General features: G+C 64.0%; 5 protein-coding genes across 5 annotated transcripts; 1 reads left to right on the top strand and 4 right to left on the bottom strand.

Annotated features, from left to right (window-relative positions):
* The first annotated feature begins 442 nt into the window (after nt 1-442).
* Nucleotides 443-3,765, top strand: FAM166A (family with sequence similarity 166, member A). The gene is made up of 7 exons (XM_012654768.1): nt 443-498; nt 1,599-1,813; nt 1,896-2,158; nt 2,244-2,370; nt 2,648-2,742; nt 3,100-3,217; nt 3,677-3,765. The coding sequence occupies exons 1-7, from the start codon at nt 443-445 to the stop codon at nt 3,763-3,765; spliced, it is 963 nt and encodes a 320-aa protein (XP_012510222.1).
* On the bottom strand, nt 3,758-6,166 carry TUBB4B (tubulin, beta 4B class IVb). Its single transcript, XM_012654770.1, has 4 exons — nt 6,025-6,166; nt 5,622-5,730; nt 5,429-5,539; nt 3,758-4,971 (listed from the first exon to the last, which is right to left on the bottom strand). The coding sequence occupies exons 1-4, from the start codon at nt 6,079-6,081 to the stop codon at nt 3,911-3,913; spliced, it is 1,338 nt and encodes a 445-aa protein (XP_012510224.1). The 5' UTR covers nt 6,082-6,166; the 3' UTR covers nt 3,758-3,910.
* Nucleotides 6,167-11,260: 5,094 nt separating this feature from the next.
* On the bottom strand, nt 11,261-17,200 carry SLC34A3 (solute carrier family 34 (type II sodium/phosphate cotransporter), member 3). Its single transcript, XM_012654767.1, has 13 exons — nt 17,030-17,200; nt 16,146-16,274; nt 15,770-15,859; nt 15,212-15,340; nt 14,985-15,128; nt 14,803-14,914; nt 14,513-14,708; nt 14,215-14,304; nt 13,987-14,068; nt 13,735-13,902; nt 13,506-13,622; nt 13,305-13,429; nt 11,261-11,725 (listed from the first exon to the last, which is right to left on the bottom strand). The coding sequence occupies exons 2-13, from the start codon at nt 16,228-16,230 to the stop codon at nt 11,261-11,263; spliced, it is 1,803 nt and encodes a 600-aa protein (XP_012510221.1). The 5' UTR covers nt 16,231-16,274; nt 17,030-17,200.
* Nucleotides 17,201-18,702: 1,502 nt separating this feature from the next.
* RNF224 (ring finger protein 224) lies at nt 18,703-19,161 on the bottom strand. Its single transcript, XM_012654736.1, has one exon. The coding sequence runs from the start codon at nt 19,159-19,161 to the stop codon at nt 18,703-18,705; it is 459 nt and encodes a 152-aa protein (XP_012510190.1).
* Nucleotides 19,162-21,501: 2,340 nt separating this feature from the next.
* Nucleotides 21,502-23,459, bottom strand: CYSRT1 (cysteine-rich tail protein 1). The gene is made up of 4 exons (XM_012654734.1): nt 23,456-23,459; nt 22,791-23,021; nt 22,272-22,460; nt 21,502-21,920 (listed from the first exon to the last, which is right to left on the bottom strand). Exons 1-4 carry the CDS (start codon nt 23,457-23,459, stop codon nt 21,502-21,504), a joined length of 843 nt encoding a protein of 280 aa, XP_012510188.1.
* Nucleotides 23,460-24,648: the final 1,189 nt, after the last annotated feature.

Here is a 24,648-nt window from a genome sequence, read left to right as displayed (position 1 = left end):
AAAAAAATCAGGATTTGTTTAAAGTGTAAAATAATGCCCTGTTCCAGGTGAAAGAGCCGACTGCAGAGAATCCGCACCGCTCTCCAGCCGGGAAAGCCCGGACTCAGGCCGCACCCCGGGCAGGGCTTGCTTGTCAGCTGGCCACTGGCCTCCTAGGGTGGCACGAGCCCAGGCCCCTCCCAGAGGAACAGGCCCTGTCTTCTGAGCTCAGAGGTCCCAGGACTTCCTCCCAGGCCAGCCCGCCTCACCGCCTGCCCAGCCTGGCGCCCGTCTGGACTTAGTGTGCCAGCCGTAAAATGGGATCGCTCACATGGCTGGGGAGGCACCCTGGCCCTGCTGGTGCCCAACAGTGCTGGGCTCCTTCACAATGGTTGCCAGGCAACAGGGAAGGGGCCAGACCCGGGATAAGGGGCTGGAGCCAGCAAGGGCTGCTAGAGGCAAAATGACAGCTACTCAGAAACAGAACCTCTTCACGCCAGAACCTCACTACATCCCTGGGTAAGAGTGGGCCCTGCAGGGAGGCTGGGACGGAGGGCCTGGAGGCCAGCTATGAGGGGCTCCAGCCCAGGAGCACCAGGGAGCTGGGATGGAGGCCCTGTGGGCTGGGGAGCCCTGGGACACGGCAGGCTCGTGGTCGGCGGCGGGAGGTGGCTGCCAAGGGCCCAGGCCTCACCCCTCCCTGCTGGTGCACGGCCGCTGAATGCCAGACCAGGTGGCCAGCGTGTCTGTCAAGAGCAGAAACTGGGGCAGCAAAACAGCTGGCAGAGGCCGGCTGTGTAAATGCTGGACGCTTACTCCATAGAGGACTCCACGTCTTAAAGATGAGATAAGCGTACTCCAGGCTGCCTAACTAGGTACGCCCTCAAATAAAAACAACTCCCCTATGTGTATGTGTGTGTATGTGTGTGTACACACCTAAATATACGCACACAGGTGCATGTACAAACAAGGAAAGGCTGGCAGGGAACTAAGCCTACCTTTAGACAATGGTGACTTCTGGGGAAGGTAGATGCTCACCTTGTAAACTTACGAGCCTGTGTTAACTCTGGCAATTTTTTAAAAGAAAATTCATACTCCTTGGGTGATCACACAGGCCCCCAGCAGCACTGAGCCACTGACAACCACGGTCTGTGGAGCCCACAATGCGACACGCACACCACGTCCCCATGTGGCTAAATGACTGCTCCCCTCTGAAGCTCAGCCCTCCCACCTGCCCTCCCAAAACCTGGCCTTCAAACCCCACCCAACGCCTTCCTGGCGGGACCAACTGGTGTGTAAGGGCTGCCCTCCGCCGGGCTGTGTGGCCGCTCCACACCTCTGTCCTGGCACTTGCTCCCACAGAACAGGCTCCCCACTCCCTGCTGTTGGAAGGAGGGGTGGGAGGGTGGCAATCTGATGGTGGCATGACAGGGGGGCTCACCTTCTGTGGCAAGAGCCACAGCAGGCAGGTGCTGCTGCAAGCGCATTCACAGGGAAGCAAAGGTGGGGTGACCTGCCACAGGCCAAGCAGCTGGTAAGTGGCAGGTGGGCTGGATCTCACCTAGCTGCTGGCTGCCCTCACCAACCCGTCCTGCCTTCTCTTCCTCTTCCCTCCACAGCTATGCAGGCTTCTACCCACAGCTGCGCTACCAGGTGGGGAACACCTATGGGCGCACCACGGCACAGCTGCTCACAGATCCCAGCGTGCAGAAGAGCCCCTGCTCCGTGCTGTCCCCCATGTCCAAGCCCAAGTTCATCGAGGACTTCAGCGGGTCCAAGCCCCCCTGGATTCCCTGCCGGGACCTGAGTGAGCCCTACATCCCTCCCTACACCGGTGAGCTGTCAACCCCGTCCCTGCGCCCCCCCGATCCCCCCTCTTCTGCTCCCCTTGCTCACGGGCTGCCCTGTTTGTACAGGTCTGAAGCCCTACAAGAACTTTGAGATTCTGGGCCAGCTCCCAACCCAGGAAGTGGACACCCAGGAGCCACCAGGGGTAGAGAACATATCCAGAGAAGTTGGGCTGCCTGCAGGCTTCATGCCCTACCCCCCCTACCCACCGTGCCCACCAGGCAGGAAGGGGGACTCCAGGGACTTGGGACACCCAGGCCTGCGGCTGGCGTACGGGGAAGAGGCCTGGAAGAGCACCACCCCTGTCCATGAGGCCCCTGGGCGGCACCAGGTAACTGGGAGACATCCTGCACTGAGCCCCACCCCTACCCAGACCCAGGTGGGAGCTGCGGTGACTTGCCCCTCCCCCAATCCAGCTGTACCACTGCAGGAGGAGTGAGTACCCGCCCAGGGCCCACCAGCAGCAGACACTAGACGTAGGCAGGTTCCAGCGGCTGCCCCAGCTGGATCCCCCTAACCTGATCCAACGGAAAGCCATCTCAGGTGGGTGCCTGGGGACTGGGCTGGTTTGGACAGGGACACCCCTCCCCAAAGTTCCTGGAGAGTAGGGGCCCCTTCCTCTTGCACCTCCCAGCTGCTTCCTGGAGCCCACTTCTCCTGACTCCTGCCCACCCGTTTGCTTGGCCCCAAGAGGCAGTTGCTAACATTGAGGGAAGGAAAGCAGCCTTGACTGGCTTCCCTGACACATCTGGGAGGTGGGCGTGCCCAGGGAAAGGCCAAGGGGACCCGGGGTAGGACCCTGACATCTGCCCACTCCCAGGCTATGCTGGCTTTGTCCCCCAGTTCACCTGGGTGATGGGGGTGAATTACCGTGATGGGGTCATACAAGCTATGGACCAGTTCGACAAGAACCAGGTAGGACAGCCCCATGCTGGGCCTGCTCCCAAGTGCCTGGCTCCCAGCACAGCTGTCTCCACCTACTTTGCATTTCCCTAGCGGGGCTGTGAAGGCCAGGCTTCCTCAGAGGCCCGGGGAGGGGGGCTCTGCTTGGCTCAAGGGCCTGTCCCCTAACAGTCTCAGCACCCCACTCTGCAGTGTTTTGGACTGAGGGGGACTAGGGCAGACAGACCCGAGAGCATGGGCCACTTCCCCAGTGAGAGCGCCGGCACGCCAGCCCTCAGCTGGGGCAGGTCAGGCCCCAACTTGGGTATTTTGCTCACTGGTTACGAGCTGGGGGAGGCAGTGCTTGTCAGCACCTGCCTGTTTCCCCAGTTCCTGTTCAGAAATCCCATCTGTGCGCTGGGTGAGAGGCTGCCTAAGACTCACTGGCCCAGCAACACCGTCTACAGAAGCCAGGGCCTGATACCTTTCTACATGGGGTTTGTACCATGTGAGTGCACAGGCCTGCCGCCTACCTACCAGCCCTGCCAGATGCCCCTACACCCAGCTTGTTAGGACAAGGCCATGCTGACACACCAATCCACCATGGGGACAGGGTGGCTGGGGCTCCTTACTCACCCCTCATTGCTGGTACAGGGCCAGCTGTCAGACCAGTCCCCAGGGTCCCATCTTAGGGCAGGACTGCCCATTTTTACCCCTTCCCCCATTTGGAAAGGGCTCCTTGGTCCATCCTATGAAAACCCCAGACATAGCCAGCTGGCCTCTGGGATGGGATAGGCCTGCCTTTAGGGAGCAGGTTCCCCAACAAGCAGATGCCCCCAGGGCAGCCCCACGTTCCCTGGAAGCCTGCTGTGCTCACAGCTCATGCTGACTCCCCTGGGAGCCGATCGCATGCTTGTCCCTGGGTATGTGGTAATCTTGGCTCAGCTGCGGCCTTGCTCCCTCGCAGCCATGCGGGACAACTACGCAATGACGTTCGGCAACAGCACGCGGAGGGCCTATCAGAAGGAACTGCAGAGGCAAAACCACACACTATGAAAATGCTTTAATGGTGGTGTCTGTACAGCATGTGATGTCAAGACAAGAACAGCAAGTGCACACACAGTGAGACGTGGCCATCAGAACACGTTGTGAGTGAATAAAGAGCTCACACCGCTTCCGCGTTTACCCCAGTGAGACGGCTCTATGCCACCTCCTCCTCGGCCTCCTCCTCAAACTCGCCCTCCTCCTCGGCCGTGGCGTCCTGGTACTGCTGGTACTCGGACACCAGGTCGTTCATGTTGCTCTCGGCCTCGGTGAACTCCATCTCGTCCATGCCCTCACCTGTGTACCAGTGCAGGAAGGCCTTGCGCCGGAACATGGCTGTGAACTGCTCCGAGATGCGCTTGAACAGCTCCTGGATGGCCGTGCTGTTGCCGATGAAGGTGGCGGACATTTTTAACCCCCGGGGTGGGATGTCACAGACAGCTGTTTTCACATTGTTGGGGATCCACTCAACAAAATAGCTGCTGTTCTTGTTTTGGACATTAAGCATTTGTTCGTCCACCTCCTTCATGGACATGCGGCCCCTGAACACGGCAGCCACTGTTAGGTAGCGGCCGTGGCGGGGGTCGCAGGCAGCCATCATGTTCTTGGCGTCAAACATCTGCTGGGTGAGCTCAGGGACCGTCAGGGCCCGGTACTGCTGGCTGCCCCGGCTGGTCAGTGGGGCAAAGCCAGGCATGAAGAAGTGCAGGCGGGGGAAGGGGACCATGTTAACAGCCAGCTTCCGGAGGTCAGCATTGAGCTGGCCGGGGAAGCGCAGGCAAGTGGTGACCCCACTCATGGTGGCGGACACCAGGTGGTTCAGGTCACCGTATGTGGGCGTGGTTAGCTTTAGGGTTCTGAAGCAGATGTCATAGAGAGCTTCGTTATCAATGCAGTAGGTCTCGTCTGTGTTTTCTACAAGCTGGTGGACTGAGAGGGTGGCGTTGTAGGGCTCGACCACCGTGTCCGACACCTTGGGCGAGGGCACCACGCTGAACGTGTTCATGATCCTGTCTGGGTACTCCTCCCGGATCTTGCTGATGAGGAGGGTACCCATCCCCGACCCAGTCCCCCCACCCAGAGAGTGGGTCAGCTGGAAGCCCTGCAGGCAGTCGCAGCTCTCGGCCTCTTTCCTCACAACATCCAGCACCGAGTCCACCAGCTCCGCACCTTCTGTGTAGTGCCCCTTGGCCCAGTTGTTCCCAGCACCACTCTGACCTGTGAGAGAGGACAGCTGGTCACTTGCTAGCCAGGTATGTAGTTGCCACGACCCGTGCAAAAACGGGCCAAATGAGATAAGAATTCACTCTGGATAGAGCAAATAGACTCCCAAAGTGACAGACAGCAGCCTGCCCTGTTAGCCAAACTTCAGACAGCTCAACAACAAAACCCTGCCCAGACAGCACCTCCAGCTCCCAAGGACGGAGCAGCAGTCGCTGCCTCCAGCTCGGCGTTCCCTGCGAGGAGATTACATCGACGGCTCCTCGCAGTGGGCAGACAGCTGGGCCTTCCTCCCAAAGCCGCTTTAGGAGAGGGATTGAGGGACTCAGAGGGGAGGAGGGTGCCCACGTTTGTCCCGCCCCACGGTTCTCACGGCGGTGACCTTGAGGAAGCCCCTCGACCTTTGAGCCGCCCTGACTGACATGCCGCCGCCCAACCCCCACCGGCGGCTCACCAAAGACAAAGTTGTCCGGCCTGAAGATCTGCCCGAAGGGGCCCGAGCGCACTGAATCCATGGTGCCGGGCTCCAGATCCACGAGCACGGCGCGGGGCACGTACTTGCCACCTGGGGAGACACGGGGGAGGAATGAGCGAGGAGAGGGGACATGGGGTCGCAGAAGGGCGGACAGGAGGGGCCAGGGTCTCACCGGTGGCCTCGTTGTAGTACACGTTGATGCGCTCCAGCTGCAAATCGCTGTCCCCGTGGTAAGTGCCGGTGGGGTCGATGCCATGCTCGTCGCTGATCACCTCCCAGAACTGCAAGGGACGCGGGCGGGCAGGGGCTGAGTCACGGCCGCCGGTGCGCTGGGGCGGCCCCGCCCCGGACGGGCGCGGCGGCCCAGCCCTCCGCTCCCCTCCCCCGCCCGCGTTCCCCCAGCCGCCAGGGCCCCGGGGGCCTCGGCCCTGCCCGCCCGGCCCCAGCCCCGCGCAGGGCGCCCGGGGCCGCAATGCGGGGGCGCTGCTCGCCCGGCCGGCCGCTGCCGCCATCTTTCCCGGCCGTCCGCCCCGCCCGCAAGCCCGCGCCGGGCCTCGGCGCCCTCGGCCGCTTACCTTGGCGCCGATCTGGTTGCCGCACTGCCCGGCCTGCAGGTGCACGATCTCCCTCATGGCGGCGGCGGCGGCGGCGGCGGCGGCGGCGGCGGCGGCGGCGGCGGCGGGGACGAGGGCAGCAGGCAGACACACAGGCGGAGGAGCAGGCGCGCAGAGTGCTACAACCGACGCTCAGCCAATGCTTATATACGCGCCGTGCCCGCCTCCGTCAGCCCCGGATTGGGGTGCCAGAACGAGGCTGGCAAGGAGCCTCGCTTGATTGGCTTTGTCCCCGTCAATCAAGCCGCCTATGGCCCGCCTTCCTAATGCCGTCAGCTCCTTATTGGTCAGCCTCGGCCTGCTATCTCCCTATCACAATCCCCCCCCCCTCGCGCTGCGGTGCTCTGTCCATTGGGTGTTTCAAATGATTGATTTGCCCTCTCATTGGCTGGCTTCCGGGAGCACGCCGACAGGTTGGCGCTATTGGCCGCACGGGGTCAGCGTCCTGGTAACCGCCGCAGTGCAGCGGGAGACGCGCGCGGGCGGGGCTGGGCTTCCGGCCGGGGAGGGCAGGCCCGGCGGTCGAGGGCGGGCGCGGTCCTGGCCCCGAGCCCGGAAGGAAGGTTCGAGGGTACAGAAGCGACCCTGTGTCCCCGCCGTGCGCTTTCTCCGGGGCGGCTGTCGCGGAGCGACGCGACCCGACCTCCCCGCACCGAGCGAAGGGACGCCCCACCCCCACCCTGCGGGAAGCGCGGGGTCATGCGGTGGCGGCCCGGCCCAGACGCGGGGCGACCCCGGGGGTCTCCAAGGAAGGAACCGGGGCTCAGGTGCCAGGGGGGGGGCGGCGCCACGACCGGGATGTCCGCGGGGTAGGGGACGCTGCCCCAGGGCAGCAGAGCGTGGCGGGCCGAGTCCGCGGGCTCCTGCTCCCCGGCGCCCGCTGCCCTCGCGGTCCGGCGGGGGGAGCGCGTGGCTTCCGCTGCGCTGCAGGCAGGTCGGGTGCAGGGAGGGGCGAGGAGGGGTGCGGCGTGTTGTGGAGACGGCGCTGGCCGTGCGCCCGTCGCCTTGGTGCCTGGGCCCCAGGGTTGCGCAGAGCTGCATGGAGACGGGATGGCGACCAGACCTCCCTCGACGGATGGGCCCCGACCTCTGGGGGCCTGGGCTGACGAATAGTTTTATTTCTATTAATTTACGACATGATTTACATTGGGGAGAAAATAATTTATAAGAAAAACAGTTAAATTGCATGTGGTTGCACCTTTAATCAATCGCTTTAAAAACAATGCACTTACATTATGTTTTGGTAGCATTTTTATTTTTCTTTAGAGAGGAGATCCTGCTCCGCCTCCCAGACTGCAGAGTAGTAGGTAAAACACAGCTCACTGCAGCCTAGAACTCCTGGGCTCAAGCAATACTCTCTGCTTGGCCTCCGGAGTGCCTGGGACTACAGGCACGCACCACCACACCTGCCTAATTTTTCTATTTCTTGTAGAGACTGGGTCTCGCTATGTTGCCCAGGCTGGTCTCAAACTCCTGCCTCAAGCCACTCTCCCGTCTCACCCTTCCAAAGTGTATTTTGGTAACATTTTTAAAGGAATAAATTACACAATCAGTTCTGTCCTGGACAGTCTCCTTTGCTGTGGCGACTGGGCCTCTCTAGATTCTGGCTTTCTGGGAACTTCTTACCCCTTTGCCTCTCAACCAGAGGGTGTTGGGGGCAGTGCCTGCTTATTTCTTCCTAGAGGGGAGGCACGCCCACTTCACTACATAATGCATGATACCACAGTATTGTGCTACACACTGACAAAAACTGTTAGTCTTTGGGGAATCTGCCAGGACCAGCTGCACCCTGGGCATGTGTGGAGATTGGCTTTTTCATTTCGGGAGAGGGGTCTGTTGCCGTTGGCCACCCTGACCAGGAGAGTAACCTTACCCACAGATGGGTCCAGGAAAACAAGCCTGGCTTCTTTTTTTTTATTGGAGACAGGTGAAAGGATGGCATTGCTAATAAACTAACAGAAAAGAGAAGAAAAGAAAGATGACAGCACACAACTTCCCCTGTTTGATTAACCACCTGGGGCTTAACTCCTTGTGTTTAAGAATTTGTTTTGGCAGCACTTGAAGAGTTCCCAAGCAGACAGCAGGGGTGCGCGCTCCTTCCCACGTGCACCAGATCACATTCCAAGGAAGGAGACTGACAAAGCTAGTGTCATACAGCAGAGGGGGAAAAAGGAAAAGACGAACAGCCGGCTTCACAGCTGCCTCCTGTTACCATTTTGCAGCAGTAATTATTTTTTCCCCTTTATCCCAATAAAAACCCTAAACACCTTACCCTCGAGGCCACCACTTCTTTCTTTCTTTTGTGCCATCCCCTTTCCTCCCTTGGAAAATAAAATAAACTTTTTCTCTAAGCCTGTCCTAATCTTTGTGTCGAGAATTCTTTCTAAGCCCATGCTTCAAGTTCCCACCCTAACAACAGGGTCTTGCTCTGTTGCCCAGTCTAGCATGCAGTGGCATCATCACAGCTCACTATAGCCTCCAACTTCTGGGGTCAAGCGATCTTCCTGCCTCAGCCTCCTGAGTGGCTGGGACTACAGGCGCACCACCATGCCTGGCTAATTTTTCTTATTTTTTTGTAGGGTGGGGGGTCTCACTAAGGGGTTGCCCAGGCTGGTCTTGATCTCCTGGCCCCAAGCAATCCTCCTGCCTTGGACTCCCAAAGTGCTAGGATTACAGGCGTGAGCCACTGAGCCCGGCTAAAACAAGCCTGGCTTCTGTTGACTGCTCTCAAGCAGACCTCATCCCTCAAAAGGGCTGGAGTCTTGCATGGGTGTATGGGATGCACAGGGTCACTGCCAGGCATCCTAGGGTCCTCTCAGTGTCCAGAGCACTCCCTGAGTTGGCTCAGCACCTTGTGGAATAGCTTAGCTGCCCAAGCAGTAGACAACGAAGCCATTTAAGCCTCATAGCAGGTGAAGGAGGGAGAAACTCAAGATTTTTTTTCCCCAACTAGCTGTGCAGAGCCCTGTCCAGGTTGCTCCTTGAGGTGTTTGGGTCCCTGGCATTCTCAAACATTGTCAAAGGCTCCCCACTGCACCCCCAGGCTGTGTGGCCTGAGATCCCTCCACTAGAAATGCTCCTGCTTCCTCTAACCAGGGCCTTCAGCGCTGGGAGGTCAGTGTGGCCTCCCATCGACAGGCAACAAAATCCAGGTTTTGCTGCTTGCCCAGGTGTGAGCCCCAGAGCTCACCATGGCACAAGCCATCTGCCTTGGCCCTCGTGGTGCCCTGGTGAGGTGGACACTGGCTAGGACAAGACAGCAGGAGACTCCCTGCAGTGCTTGGGCCTAAGACCCACAAGGACAGCAGCTGCCAGTGCTGGCACAAAGCTGGTGGAAGAAGGCCCTGCAGCCCCACCCTGAACCAAGGGTGCCCCCACTCCAGTGTGAAGAGGCAGGACAGTATGGGGTGGGACGGTCAACCCCTGGGCCCTGGGGTCCATAGCCAGGCAGAATGCAGCCCTGAGAGAGCCAGAGAGCAGGGACATGGGGCAGGAGGAGCCGTGGGAGTGCTGGGTGCCTGCCCTCCTTCCCCGGCCTGTAGCTGCTGGACGAATCCACAAGGAAGGCTCTGTTTACTGGTGGCCATGGTCCCAATGGGAGGGTGTATTACCACCAGGCAGGGGCAGCAGGCAGACAGTAATTGGCGGCCTTAAAAGACCCAGTGGTCAGCCTTTGTGGGAGGCCTCACCTGCCCTGGAAGGAGAGGTGCGTGGGGTACTTTCCCACACCACAAGGGCCCCACTGCCTTCCCCCAAAGGGCAGGGCAGCTTCCCCCAAGCCTCACTCTCCCTGGGGACTAGCTAGGCCTGTCCCCTGGAATGACATCAGAGTACCATGAGGCTGATGTCAGGTGCACAGGAGCAACCGGGAATCAGGGTTGGGGGAACCAAAGCTGGGATATATGAGCTAGCTGTGGGGGGCCCTATTCTTGCTGGAGCCCAGCCCCAAGGTCCCCTTGGCTCCTATAGCAGGCAGTCACCTCCCTCGGTGGACAGGATGAGACTCAGGCCCAGGAGGCCTGGGTGCCTGTGGGATGGGTTGGGTGCCGAGGGGGCAGGGAGGTCCTGGGGGATGTGGGGGTAAGGCAACCTGAGAGAGAATGAAGGGACAGGGCCAGGGCAGAGATGGCCCTGGGCTCCCACAGGCCTCATCTTCCTGACGAGCCGCATACCAGCCCCATGGGATTTGACCAAGCAAACCTGGCAGGGGCTGGGAAGAAAAGTGCCCCCATCACGACAGTGGTTCTGGATGGGACATCGCCAGTGGACACAGCTCGGACTCTGTGGGAAAACCTGAACCGTCCCCGCAGGGGTCAGCCCCTCCGTCCATGCGTCTGCTTGTGCCTGGCCGAGGGCTGGGGTCCCGGGACGACCCGAGGTTTGATTCTTTGGTGGAGCGTAGGGTCGGGTTGGGGTGCGGGCAGCTCTGGGCTGGAGGTGGCGGGGGCGCCGTTTCCCGGGTGTCCGGTTACCCGCCGCCGGCAGAGGAGCCTTCCTGTGCGGAAACCCGACCGCACCGCGGGGGGCACCCGCCGGCCCAGGGCATCGGCGCAGGCGCCAGCCACTCCCCGGGGCGCCTCCGCAGGCCTTCGCGGCCTCTGCGGCAGGCCCGGCTCCCCGCGGGCTCCGCGAGCTCAGCACCGGCCCGAGCCCGGGAGGGGCAGGCCCGCGTCCCTGGGGACCCCGGGCCCGCAGAGACACACGCAGGGGCTAACTGGGAGGGGCACCTCGGGACAGCCGGCCCTTCCCGCCGTCCTGGTCTCTCCTCGAGCCCCCGCGCACCTGGCGGGACTCGGCGCCTGCGGGCGGAGGCTCCCTGCTCGCTCAGGCCGCTGCGCCTCGGGGACTGGATCCCTCTCTGGCTGCGGGAAGCGTCCGCCCCCAGACCCGCGGTTCCTTCCAGCCCTACGCGCCGAGGGGCCGGAAACGCGCCGCCGTCCGCCGGCGCTCGGGGCCACTTCCGCCACCCTGCGCCGCCTGCCCCGAGCGTCCCCAGGGCGCAGCGGCCGCGCGCTCGGCCCTCCCCGCATCCCCTGCCGGGCAGTGGACACCGCCACACGGGGTAACAGCCGGATTTATTTGCACAGAAGGGGAAGCAGATGACGCAAACGTCCGCTGCTGCTAGGAACCGCCCCCCAGGGGCACCTGGGCAGGCTGGCCGGTGAGGGCTAGGGTGGTCTGCTGTGGAGCCCACCGCTCACAGCTGCTGGGAAGCCAGGACCTCAGGGTTCTCATAGCAATGGGCATCTTTGTCAGTGGCCTCTGCGGGGCTGCAGGCCCTGCAGGGGCAGCAGCGCATCACCAGGCGGTCCCAGGGCTCCAGAGAGTGGAGCCAGAGGGGCAGCCAGGCCCAGGACCGCAGGCGGTGGGGCAGCCAGGCCTGCCGGTGCCGCTGCAGGACATTGATAAGGACGACAAGGAGCACTAGCCCCACCAGGGAACCCCCAACTGAGGCCAGCACTGTGCTCCCTGCCAGGGAGAGCCCAAAGGCGGCCAGGGGCAGCAGCAGGAAGCTGAGCAGCAGGTAGGCAACGGCTACCCAGCGGTAGCGGGCAGTCAGGTCCCCAAAGTGCTTGGCCAGTGGGATGGGCAGCCGCATGGCGGGCACCAGGTACCACAGCAGTATACCGGCCAAGTTGAAGAAGAAGTGGATGAGGGCAACCTGGGGGGGGAGGCAGGGCAGAAGGGGTCACCTCACCCCGGGACCCTTGCCCTCCCCCCACCCTGCAGAAATGGCCCCATGTCCAAAGCTTGTCTGGCATCCTACTGAGACGTGCTGCCTGGGAGGGCAGATTCTGGCCAAGTATGGACATGCTCCTCTCACGGCCCCCGACTCATACACTTTGGAGGTGGGCAGGAGCACAGCCCAGCACCCCAGCAGGTAACTTCATCACTGCTGCCATCAAGCGATGACCAGCCATGGATCATGGGTTGTGGGTCATGGATCCACAGTGAGATCACGCCCTCCCCTGGACTGACTTAGCTTTGCCTAAGCCTTGTGCCCTCTCCTCTCCGGGATGAGCTTTGCCACCCCAGCCAGGGCTCTGGCAGGGAGAAGGCACAGGACCACATATGGCGGGAAGACATAGAGCTTCCAGGGGCTGCCAGATTTGGAGGGGTCTGTGCACAGGTGAAGTGTGGAGTGCTTCCTGGAGAGGGTGGAGCAGGACCCTGCACAGGGAGAATCTGAGTGGAGAGAGACAGGGCAGAGACAAGGATGCAGGTGGGAGCCCAGGAGAGCCAGGTTTGTCTCCTCGTGAGCAGCAGCCTAGTGTGATCCAGGGTTTCAGGGGCTGAACCTGCCGGGCACCCAGGCAGCAGACCACAGAGGGGATGTTTTAGGGCAGTGGTCCCCAACCTTTCTGGCACCAGGGACTGGTTTCATGGAAGACAATTTCTCCACGGACTGGCAGGGGGAGGGGAGTGGAGCTCAGGGAGTGATGGGAGTGATGGGGAGCAGCTGTAAACACAGATGAAGCTTCGCTTGCTCACCTGCCACTCACCTCCTGCTGTACAACCCAGTTCCTAACAGGCCACCGACCGGTACCGGTCCACGGCCCCGGGGATTGGGGACCAAAGTTTTAGAGAACAGGCACGACTGAATGGGACTGGGTGTGGGGCACAGAGCTAGGGGTCTGGGATGGGGAGGCCTCCTGGAGAAAGAATCACAGCCAGGGCATTGTCAAGCACCTGGCACAGGTGGGAGGGGCCTTTTCAGGATAGGGGCTGGGAAGCTGGGCATTGTCCAAGTGGGGATTTGCGTTTAGGTGGCTGGTACACAAGGGAACAGAGGATGGGGGTAGAGGCATCCTGGAGGTGGTGCAGTAGAGGGGCTCGGAGCCCCCAGGGCTGGGGCAGGCCTCCAGGAGACACGGTAAGGAGCATAGGGTGGAGGATGGAGGGGCAGGGGGTCCCTCAGGGGAGGCAGGGGCTGCTGAAGAGAAAGGGGCACAGGGCATGGGGGTGGCCCAGGGCCACACGCTGAGAAAACCTGAAAATGACTAGGTCTCCGGGGGAGGAAGTGCAGGGCAGGGGCCAAGAGATGCCTGCAGAGTCCTTGGGGTCTGAGGAGGTGGGGCTGCAGGTCTGTGGCTGGAGCCAAAGAAGGGGGTCCAGGGAGAGCTTGGGCCACAGGCAGCCTGGGGCCCCAGGGCTGGCTGGACACAAGGGGAGTGAACCTGAGAGAAAGCCCCAGGCCCGAGCTGGGAGCAGGAGAGGCCCGGGAGGGATGAGGGCAATACCTGGACGGCGCTGAGCATCATGTCTGCTGGGCTGGCCAGGGCGGCCAACAGGGCGGTGGTGGTGGTGCCAATGTTGGAGCCCAGGAGTAGGGGGTACGCCCGGTCCAGGCTGATCACCCCGACCCCTGGGGGAGCTGGGGGTGACCACCGGGCCCCAGCCCCAGCCCCCACCTCCAGAGGCCCACTGCCCACTGCACTCACCCATGAGGGGCACGATGGCTGCTGTAAAGACGCTGCTGCTCTGGAGAACGAAGGTGAGGCCGGCACCCACAAGGATGGCCAGGTAGCCACTGAGCCAGCCGAAGGGGAAGGGGAAGTCTGGCGGGGGGCAGCTGGGTCAGCTCGGTCAGCTCTGCTGGCCCGCGGGCAGCCCTCCCCGCCGCGCCCCCAGGCCCCGCCCCGCGACCCAGGCCCCGCCCCGCCCCCTCACCGGCGTTGACGACCGTCCGCACCGCCTGGGCGACGCGGCCTCGCAGCACGGAGTTGAGCAGCTTGACGACGAGGACCAGGCAGGTGCAAAGCACCAGCAGGGAGCCGGCCAGCAGGATGCAGCCCACGGCCGCGTCCGTGAGCGCCGTGCCCGCAAACAGGTGGCCGCCTGCGGGGGGCAGCGTGAGGCGGGGCCGGGGGCGGGGCCGAGCCGGGGACGGGGCGGGCGGGGAGGGGGCGGGGCCGGGCTCACAGCGCAGCCTGTCTGCGGCGGCGGAGCTGTTCCTCTCAGCGCAGGGGCCGAAGGCTCCACATCCGCTGCTGTTCCCCTGGGTCTGGGGGCAGGGAGGACTCAGGACGGGATCAGGGGGTCAGTGGATAGACGGAAGTCAAAGGGCTCAAGAGTCAAAGTGCGCGGGGCGGGGCAGTTCAGCAGGCAAGGTCAGGGGTCAAATGAGGGGTTGGGGTCCGGCCCCCTCACCATCTGCCCTCCCGCGCTGCACCATTGTTTAATGATGCTGCTGTTGGTGGCCTTGCCCGTGGCACTGCCCACGATCACGCCGGTGTCCAGCTGAGGGACAGAGGTATCGTGACCATGTGCTGGACCCCCCCTCAGGACTCACCTGGGGCTCAGATGCCCATAGGGTCCAGCCCTGTCCCACCCACTTCTGCCGACTACTGTCCTATCCGGATGCAGGGCCCAGACCCTCCTCTGTCCCCTCCGTCCAGGACAGGGCCTAGGCCTCCACCTGCCCCCTCCAGAGCTCAGGCATCCTCACCTGCACGATGAGGTGTGTGAGTGGCTGGGTCAGCACTTTGAGGATGTCGGGTGCCTGCACCCGGGGCTGCAGGCCGGCAGTGCCCAGGGCCAGCTCGCTGAGCCACTCCAGCACAGCCGCCATGCTCTCCAGCGGCAGCAAGATCAGTACCGTGAGCCAGTTGAAGATGCCATGCACGGCCGAGCCGCTGAAGGCCCTGTGGCCACACAGGGCTGGTGGGTGGGGCGGCCTTGGTGGTGGCTGCGGCTGCCACTGCAGCTCCGGCCCCCACCCTCCTGTCCCCCACTCACCTCCGGAACTCATTTCGTTCCCCTGACTGGGCCATTGAGACCAGGGTGCTGGTGATGGACGTGCCCACGTTGACGCCCATGATGACAGGCACGGACGCCTGGACAGTCAGCACTGAGGGGTGGCCGGGTCAGCCTGTGGCCCATCGCACCCCCCACCCCCCGGGAGGGCAGGGTGCACGCACACTGGGAGGCCACCATGCTGACCACGATGGAGGAGGACGTGCTGGAGCTCTGGACCAGGACTGTGACCAGCACGCCGATGACCAGTCCAGCCACAGGGTTGGACAGCACCACGTTGTCCTTGAAGATGTCTCCAGCCACTTTGCCTATGCCCAGGAAAGAGGGCTGTTGAGGCTGCAGAGGGTGGTGGTCCCCCAGCCCCTCCCTGGCTGCCCGCCTGGTCACTCACTGCCCAGCAGCTGGAAGGCAGAGCTGAGGGTGTCCAGGGAGCAGATGAAGAAGTACAGGCTGCCAAGTAGCCCACAGGCCTGGAGGAGGCTGATGACCACCCGGCGCAGCCTGCTGGCCACACTGAGCTCTGAGGACACAGGGCAAGTCTGTCCTCAGCCAGCCCTCCACCCTGCCCAGCGCCCTCCCAGGCCCCTTCCTCCTCTGTCCTCCACAGGGCAGGGGCCCATTCCTGTAACTCCCAAGGCAGAGCCAGGCCCTCCTTGCTCTCCAGAGCAGGACCTGCATCCTCCTCTGTCCCCCACCATTTCCTTTGCAGAATGGCGGAGCCAACAGCCCCTGGGCCCTCCTGGAGCCATAAGCCAGCCAGGAGGGGGCAGATCAGGTAGGGTGGCTGTCCATCGCAGGGCAGAGCGCACCCTGAGATGGGGATGTGGGTGGCCATGCGCTGGCCTGCATGGTGGGTTTCCCTGTGGCTTTATTGGGCCAGCCCCCCCTTTCTGTCTCTCCCCATGGCCCTGGGAGTCAGGCCTGCATCTCCCAGAGCCCTCAGACCTACCTTTCCAGGACTGGCCAGTGTCCTTCAGCTGAGGGAGGGCCCAGGGGTCAGTGTCCCTTTCCTCCAAGACTGGGGCGGGATAGGTGTTCCCTGTAGGGGGGTCAAGTAGGACTGTTTCTGGGACCCAGTCCCGGTTGGGGTTGGAAGGGGCAGGTCGGGGAGGGCCTGAGGCATAAAGGCTTGGGCTGAGACACAGCGACAGGGATGGGGAATCCGAAGGGGCCGTTGCTTATCTGGCCTGGGACAGGGCTGTGCTGAGCCCCTGGTGCTCCAGGAGACCAGCTGGGTCCTGTCCCCTCCTTGCCCACCAGGCACTGTCAGGGGAGTGGAGGGTGGGCAGGTGAGCCCAGGTTTGGGGCACTGAGGCTCCTGGTACCTGCATTTCTCAGACTCAGGTCCACCAGGTCAACTGTGTCCAGAGTGGGGTGGGGGGCCTGGCCACCAATGGGGGAATTCGGCATGGATTTCAGGCAGAGACAGACCTAGGCCTGAGCAGCCCTCTCTGCTGGGGACATGCACAAGTCAGAGACCGCTCCTGCCCCGACCCTGGCAAGCACACTGAATTCAGGTTCCAGATCCTGGGGCCCTCTGAGACCTTTGCCACACTCCCTGTGGGCCTTGGTGACCTCCTCCCTTCCCCCGTCCACAGGAGGATGGCTACAATGACCTCAGGTTTGTCAGGCAAGCCCAGTCCAGTTTCAGAGGGCAGACTCGAGGGGACCCTGGCTGCCCAGCTCCCTCGCTGGTCCTGGCTGGAAGAAGGACTGGCGGGTGGCCGAGGGCACAGGGTCTGGGGGCTGGCTGGAAATGGCTGTGAGCTGGGGAGCCCAGGGACCTTGCCTATCGGGTGTCATCAGGGACGCTGCGGATGGTCCCAGCTTAGACTTTGGCATTTGATACCAAAGGGTGACATCTTGGCCTGATGAGGGCCCCAGCCCCCACTGATGAGGAGCAGGGTGGGGGGCTGGGCCCCCACCTCGAGGCTCCTCTCCCGGCGGCAGCGTGTGCCTCCGCAGCCCGCTGGGTCAGGACCCCGGCCCGGCGTGAGCCCTCTACCTAGACTCCCTCCCAGCACTGCGCGCGGGTCCAGGGGTCCGCAGTGCCTTCCCTCCCTTCTGCCTGCTCCCAGACCTGTCTCTCTTGCCCTTGGGCCCTGGAGGCTCAGGATGCGGCCTGAGCCCTGGGCCTGGAGGTCACCTGGCCCTGGCCTCAGTGTCACCTCAGGGTCCCTCAGCCCAGCCTGGTTCTGGGAGCTCCTACCTGTGTGGGTGGTGAGGGGGCACCTGCAGGGAGGAGACACAGGGCGGGAGCAGCTGCAGGTCAAAGATCCCCTGAGTGTGCACATGACCTGCTGTGTATCGAGCCCCATTAATGTTTACCCAGGAGCTGAGGCCCCCAAGGGGATACCCCCCGAGGCCCCTGGGCCCTGTCCAGGCCCGGGTCACCCTGTGGCTAGGAGCTCCGAGCCTGACTCAGCCCAACCTGCTTGGAGTGGGGTCTCTCCCAGGGACGGGCTCCGAGTCAGGCTAGGGGTTTTGCAGGGCTGGGCACTGGTCCTCCATCCTGGACATCCGCGAGGAGGCATCTGTGTGAGCTGCTGGACACTCCACCCCCGTGCGGGGCAGGATGCTGCTGCACTGGCTGGGGCCGCCCGGGGGCCCCGAACAAAGTCTGCCCACCGCTTCCACGTTCCTCAGAGCTTTGGAGACCTTACTGTGGTTGTCCCTGCCCCTGACAGAAGGTGGCAAGGAAGCCCTTTGCACCAGGGGGGCGGGGAGGAGGGGCTTTCTCATGTAGCCAGGGAAGGCACCCAGCCCTGAGCTCGGCCTGTTCAGACCCAGCTTCAGGGCAGGTGGTGGCCAGCAGGAGGGCGCGAGCAGAGCCTCCCCCAGGCCACACTGCCCAGCCTGCTGCCTGCCCTGCCCTGTCAATTGTGAGGTGCCCCTTACTGGGACCAGCCCCCTTCCTGCCCCTGGGATGCCAGGAGGAAGAGCTCCTCTGCACAGGGCTGGCCCCAGCTCCCTGCCCCGCTGCCTGCCCCGCCATCGCCGTGTGAGTGAGGGACTTTGCCCCAGAGAAGGAGGCAGCTTCTGAGTGTCTGCTCAGCAAATTCTCTCTTCCCTTCCCGTTCTGCACCCCTGCTGAGGGGGCTCCTGAGTGGCAGTTCCTTCCTGTGGGCATGGGGTGTTGCAGCATGGCATCACAGCCTCCAGCACTTGCGTGGCTCCCCAAGGGTCTGTGTCATGACTGCCGGCAGCCGGGAAGGGGCCCAGCTTGGGGCCAAACTGGGCTGTGAGATCAGGCAGGCCTCAGAGCTAGCCCTGCCCACGGCCCTCTCCTTCGATGCCTGCATGGCCTTGTGCCCGCACAGGACCCTCCCGGAACAGCGCCCGACCCACAGTGGGGACTCAATGAAGTTTGTTGAGGGGATGGACCTCACAGGGTGACGGTGGGGCAGCAGTGAGTGAGCTGGCCTCTCTCCTGGCTCCCGCCTCTGAGACCTTTTGTAGGAAACGAGACCTGCTCTGGCATGACCCACTCAGGACCAGCCTTGACTTGGCCCTGCCCTTTTGGCCTGCAGCCTGGGCCCCTAGGACTGGCCACCAGAGTCTCCTAAGACACCCTCTGGGCTGAGTCCAGACCTGAGCTGGGCTTGCAGTGTCCCCACTAGGCACACACTGTCAGACTATGCTGGCCAGGATAGGGAGGAGGTCATGAGCCTCCAGTGGAGTCTCATGGCACTACGGCCATAGCCCCGGCCCTCGAGTGTGGCCTGGGCATGCCCATGGCTCAGGTGGCACCACTGGGCCAGTGGGCTGCATCCAGGACACTCTGCCACCGGGGTGTTCTGGGAAGACTGCTCATGATCAGAGGTTCCGAGGCAGGCCTGCCTCAGGCAGCAGGTTCCCCTGCAGGGGTGGGAATAGCAGAGCTCAGACCTCTCGGCCACCCAGGGACAGGCAGCAGAGGCTGCCACAGTCCCGGCAGCATCTAGGCGGGGGAAAGTGGGGCTGGGGGCCCAAGGTGGGGCAGAGCCCAGCCGGCTGCTGAGTGACGGTGGTGCCATCTTTGAGGGGTGTGGGGGGCCAGGGCTCCACTCTTGCTGGCTCTCGTTCAGCCTTAATGGCCAAGAAGGCAGCCAAGTCCAGGTCCAGCATGGCCACCCCTCCTCGAGGTGTGGGTGTGCTCTGGCGGCACTGCGGGCAGGGGATCCAGCGCTGCTCGTGCACCGGCGTGTCCAGCCGCCGCACGCACGCCTGGCAGAAGGTGTGTCCGCAGTAGAGGCGGCGGGGCAGGTGCCCAGAGAGGTCATAGGCCGAATAGCAGATAATGCAGTCGCTCCGCCGGGTCCCACCCTCTTCTGAGGCTCGGGGGCCTTCGGGCTGCAGCATCCTGGGGGGACGTGCGCAGGGAAGCGGGCAGTGGGCAGCGGCACGGCCTGCAGCCTGCCCAGCCCACTTCTGTGACCGTCCAGCATGGTCAGGAGCTGGGTCTGTGGGGCTGGCAGGTGTGTGCAGAGCTGGGAGGGAGGGTGGTGGCCAGTGGGACGAGTGGACACTAGAGTCGGGGCACACCCTGGTTCCCGTGGCCGCCAGCTGGGCAGTCTCCTGTCCGGATGTTCGGGTCCTTTTCACAACCCTCCCGCTCAGCCCTGGGCTCCCAGCACCCAGCCTACCCGAGCCCCAGGCCTCTCTTACCTGCATCCACACCACTGAGCGCCGGCTGTGCACAGCCACAGGGTGCCTGGAGAAGGGGGTGGGGACCCAGGGCGCCCTGCGGCTCCCTGCCTGGCTCACATTACTGGCCTAGCGGGAGTCAGCAGAGAGGCAGGTGGCCGGCCAGCCCGCGTGGGCTCCCCTTTCAGCCACAAAGGGCTTGAAACCGGATCTAACATCTGACAGCACCACCCACTCATAGGAGATAAGATGCCCCCCCTACTGCCCAGACCCGCTCCTCTGCTAACCCCCCACCGGGGCCTGGCCTTGCAGTTCATCCCCCCAAACCCCCTCCCCGCTCCACACCCTCCCCCGGGGTCCTCTGAAGGCGTCATCGCTATGTGCACATCCACGTTGATTCGTGTGACTTCTCCCCATCAGCTCAGTCCTTGCCTTGGCTTGTTCTGCCCTGTTCTTGTCCCATCGCGGGGCAGCAGCCAGCCTGTGCGGCCTCGAGGTGGCACTCAAGCACCATGTGTGGAGGTCCTCGCTCACAAACAGGGACCCCCACCCCACCCTGCCAAAGCTCAGGTGCCACCTCCCAGCTGGCATGTGCCCATCTGTGGCCTCCAGGCCAGCCCTGGGAGGCACGAGCTCCAGGAGGTGCGGTCAGTGTGTCCAGTGACCTGGACCACAGGTGGAGTGAAGCGGGGGACTGAGAGGTACTGAGGCAGGTGGGCAGCGCCCCAGGACCACTCACAGCCCCACCAGGAGGCAGAGAGGGCCCCTGCTTACTCCTGCCCGCCTTGGCAGTTGGCCTCCAGGACTGGCCAGACAGGTTCCTGTGGCTGACCTGGGTGGAGGCCGGCCATGAAGCAGGGACAAGGAGCCTGGCACACGAGTCCCTGCCCAGTCAGGGCAATGACCCATCGTCCCACACCCAGAGAGACCTCAGTACGCCACGCACCCACCCAACCTGCTGTGTGGCTGGTCACCATGCATCAGGGGAGGGCCGGCATGACGTGAGGACCCGTCTGTCCTGCACGGCCAGCTCAGGTTCCACCTCCATGCCTTGTCTCTGCCCTGCCTGGAATGCCAGGGAGCCCAATGCCGGCCTCACCACTCACTCCCTGCCCTGGCATCCTGGCCTCCCCAGCAGTGAGGCAACGTTGTGCTTGGCTCTCACACCCAGCCTGAGCCAGGCACCCTGTGCTGCTCCGACATACGACACAGGCTCAGCACCCATGGCCCTGGCCTCCTCCCAGCCCCTTCCCTGCTTCGCCTTCAAGGCCTGGTACAGGCCACCTCTTCCAGGAAGCCCAGGCCCTGAGGCAGGACAGCAGACATGCAGGAATGAGATGTTTCCTGGGAAACCAGAAACACATCCCAGGGAGGCTGGGAGGTGACTCACGGTGGGCAGGGCTCAGTCCTGGCTGTCTAGGCCCTCCGGTCCTGAGCTCCCACTCCCTGAAACCTGCCAGCACCAGTCCCACCCTCACCCTCCTCCTGGAGGCCTTCCTTGGGGCTCCTTCCCCCAGTTCCACGCATCTGACCCGCACCCGGACCATCTCACAGTCTCAGGACTTCAGCCTAGGGAGTCCAGGGCAGTTTGAACCCAGGCCTGGCCTGGCCAGGGCAGGGGATGCACTCCCACCCCCACACAGCCTCTAGACAGACCTGAGACCTGCAGGTGAGGTTCAAGTGCAGACGGTGTGAGGCTGCAGAGGGTGCGTGTGTGTGTGTGTGTGTGTGTGTGTGTGTGTGTGTGGCGCGCACGCAGTGGGAGCAGATGCTGTCATGCAGCCTGGGACTCCCTCTGGAAGGAGCCTGCAGCAAAGGACAAGAGTCACCAGGACAAAGCTCACCCTGCTTTATTGCCTGGCCTGAAGGTGGTCAAGGGTGTCCCATCACGCCAGTGCTGGGACTCCCTCTCAAGGGCCCGGTCTGAGCCGGCAGCCTTCCTGGTGAGAGGTGCTGGTCCCAGGCTGGAAGTGGCTCGTGCCTCTGACCGTGGCCACCTGCACATCTGGGCCCTGCCTGGGCTGGAGCAGAGGCTGGGTCCTGGCCCTGGCAGGGCTAGGAGACGACGCAGCAGCGGCTGTGACAGCGGCAGAAGCGGGGGCAGTGGCAGCAGCGGCAGCAGGGGCAGCAGCAGCAGTGGTGAGCAATGTCATCACCGCGCCCCACAGGCGGCAGGCCGGCATAGGTCAGTCCTGGTGGGCGCTGCCCGCTGCTGCAGGGGTTGCAGGGCTGCTGCCAGGCCTGCTGGCTCTGGGCGGGGGCAGCCCCCTTGGCGCCCTTGGGCTCTGGGACCTCGGTGCAGGCTGGCTCAGGGGCGCAGGGCCCCACGGGCAGAGGCTGTGTCTCCGAGGAGGACGAGGAGGAGGGAGCCACCTCTAACTGCTGCCCCAGGTCAGGCCGCAAGTGAGCGCGGGGGATGCTGATGTGGGCATAGGGGTTCTTGACAACCATCTCGTGGGGGTCCATGGCCCAGCCTGCAGGAGTGGGCACAGACGACACAGGTAATGCCTCGGTGGAGGGGCACGGCTGCCCGAGAGCTGCAGCCCAAGAAAGCCCCCACCCCAGGAAAAGCCGGCCTTGTCAAGGCGTCAGTGGCCATGGGCGTGGTGCTCTCCAGGTGTGTACACCGACCCCTGTTGTAGGCCGAGCCGAGTGTGAGCAAGCAGTGAGGGCCAGGGACTCCCAGCTGCCACCCCCCACGGGTCCCCCTCCCTGAGTGGCACTGCCACTGGGAAGGGGTTAGGGAAGGCTGGCGACTGGAAGAGCAAGGGGCTTGCCCTAGGGCACCCCTGGGCTCAGCAAAGCCCCCACAGGCAAGGACTCACCTGCAGGGTGGTGGCAGTGGCGGCAGCCAGTCCTCTTGGCCCTCCAAGTTCCAGGTCCCAGTGCCTGAGCTGAGACATTGGCAGCCGCCTTTTCCCTCCTTGGGAGGGTGGGGCCGTGGGGCGGGGCCCAAAGATGGGGTTCCCAAGATCCCGAGAGGCCACAGCAACTCAGCTGGATCACCCCTGATTCTTAGGTAGGCGGCAGCCCAGGCCTGGGCTCGAGCCACACGGTCAACCTGGGGTGACTCAACCTGGACACATTCGGGGCATGCCCTGGGCCAGGAAGGAGGGCAGGAGGTGAGGCTGAGGTTATGGCCCCAGGAAGGAAGTGGGTCTGGCAGGTACTCACACACCTGGAAGCCCCTTCTGGGGCAAAGTTCTCCACGTGAGCCCAGTCTCTGCAGAGACTACCAGTTTGAGAGCACAAACTACTTGGAGAGTTTTCCACTGTTTTAACTGGTAAAAAAATGTTTGATTCACACGTTTGTCACACGTCTCTTATATCACAGTTCGTGTCACGAGCTGGAAACACTACCAACATCTTGAGCTCGTTCCTGGAACGCAGTTCCCTCTGGAGGCGCGTGGGGGACCACACGCCGCCTCCCCAGTGTCCCACGTTGTGCCCTGACCGCTCCCGCCCTGGCAGCCTGGGCTGCTCCATCTGCCGGGAGGTGCGCAGGGCCGCCGCGGGCAGGAGGCCGGTGGGGGTGAGCCGGGAGCGGGTTAAGCCCAGCGGGTAAAGGGATGACCCTGGGAGGTGGCGAGGTGAGCTCGGGGCAGTGGGGCGGGGGCTGCAGCAGGAGGGGCGGGACCAAGTCAGACCGGCCCGGACACGAGTCCCGGAAACCCGGCGCCGGCGGCAGGCGACGCGGGTCTAGAGAACCGGGACTCGGGGAGGCGGACGACAGAGGCCCACTGCGCGGGCGCCGGAAACCGCGCCCCCGCGCACTGACCCGCCCTTTGCGTGGCGGAAATGGCGCATGTGCAAACCAGGCCGAAGGCGGAAAAAAGAAATTTTATTTCCCAGAAGTCACCGCGCTTCAGGGTTTCCCAAAAGACCCGGTTCGGAGGACTGATCCTCGGCTTGGGCCGCCCCAGCTCCGAATGGCGCGGCGGGGAGGCCTGGGCTTGGGCGGGGCCTCACCCATATGGGCGGGGCCTCACCCATATGGGCGGGGCCTCACCCATGTGGGCGGGGCCTCCACACCGGGGCGGGGCCTGCCCCGTGGGTCCGAGAGCAGAGCCTGCGGCGGAGGGTGGGCTTCGAGCCCGCCCCTGGCCTTGCCTGCCTCAGTTTCTCCCCCGTCACGCTAGGGCCCCGTAGGGCCCCCGCCGCCCTGGGCGGTGCTCCTGTCACTGCTCTCGCTGGGTGCGACCAGGCCCCGGGCGCGGGTCCCCCAGAGCGGCGAAGCAGGCCCCGGCACGCGCCTGCAGCCCGTCCGCCCACGCGCGCTCCGGCCCCTCTGGCCCTGGGCCCTGGGCCCTGCTGGGAGCCCGGCGCCGACTGCCTGGGCAGAGAGCGCTGTGGCCCAAAGGGGCCAGGACTGTCGGGGTCAAGTGCAGGGCCCAGCGCTGGTCACAGAAGTGGCAGCACGGCACGTGGCTGTGGGCAGCCAGGAGAGGAAGCAGGAAAGGATGCGGCCTGTGCACGGCCTGAGCTGGGGGCATGCCCAGGGTGTGTGTCCCGCGAGGGCCGCCCTCGCTGGGCTGCGGCCTGCCCGCCTGCCCGCCTGCCCAGGTGTCTGCTTGGTCTTCTGCAGAATCTCATCCCGGGTGTGCCCACAGTCCCCAGAGCCTTCTCCTGACGCCCGACCCGCCCTGTCCACCCTCTGACGTCTGCTCGCCCACCTCCACTCATCCCTCCGAGGGCACCTTGCCCTCTCTGAGCAGCCCAGGCTGGGCAGGCTGAGTGCTGAACCCTGGGGCGTGCCCACTGGGGCTGGCAGAAAGGACAGGCAGGGACAGTTAGGTTTAGGGTTAGGGTGGTTCAGGGTGGGGCCCTGGGAGCCCGTTTTCCTGGGACCCACCTGCGGGTCTCCTCCTCTCCCCCTCCAGTATCGTGGGGCCTGGCACCGCGAGGAAGGAGAGCAGGACTCCCTTCCAGAACTAGTGGAGGGGTGCTGACCAGGAAAGGGGCAGCCAGGAGAGGAGGGGAGGGCTTGGGCGACGAGGGGGCCCTAGCGGACAGAGGGGCGGCCAGGAGACTGGCCCCGCCCCGCGGACCCCGCGCGGGTCCCCAGACTGGGGGGGTGGCGCTGCGGGCGCGGGCGGGCGCCGCGCGCACTGCGGTCCCCGCGCCTCCGCCGCAGAGCGCGCCACGCTCCGCACGCACCTGCCGCCGCCACCGCCGCCGCCGCCGTCGCCGCCGCGCTGCGCC

This window comes from Propithecus coquereli, unplaced genomic scaffold (assembly GCF_000956105.1).
Source record: "Propithecus coquereli isolate 6110/MARCELLA unplaced genomic scaffold, Pcoq_1.0 Scaffold449, whole genome shotgun sequence".
Taxonomy (NCBI): Eukaryota; Metazoa; Chordata; class Mammalia; order Primates; family Indriidae; genus Propithecus; species Propithecus coquereli.
This window is presented reverse-complemented; position numbering and strand designations above follow the sequence as displayed.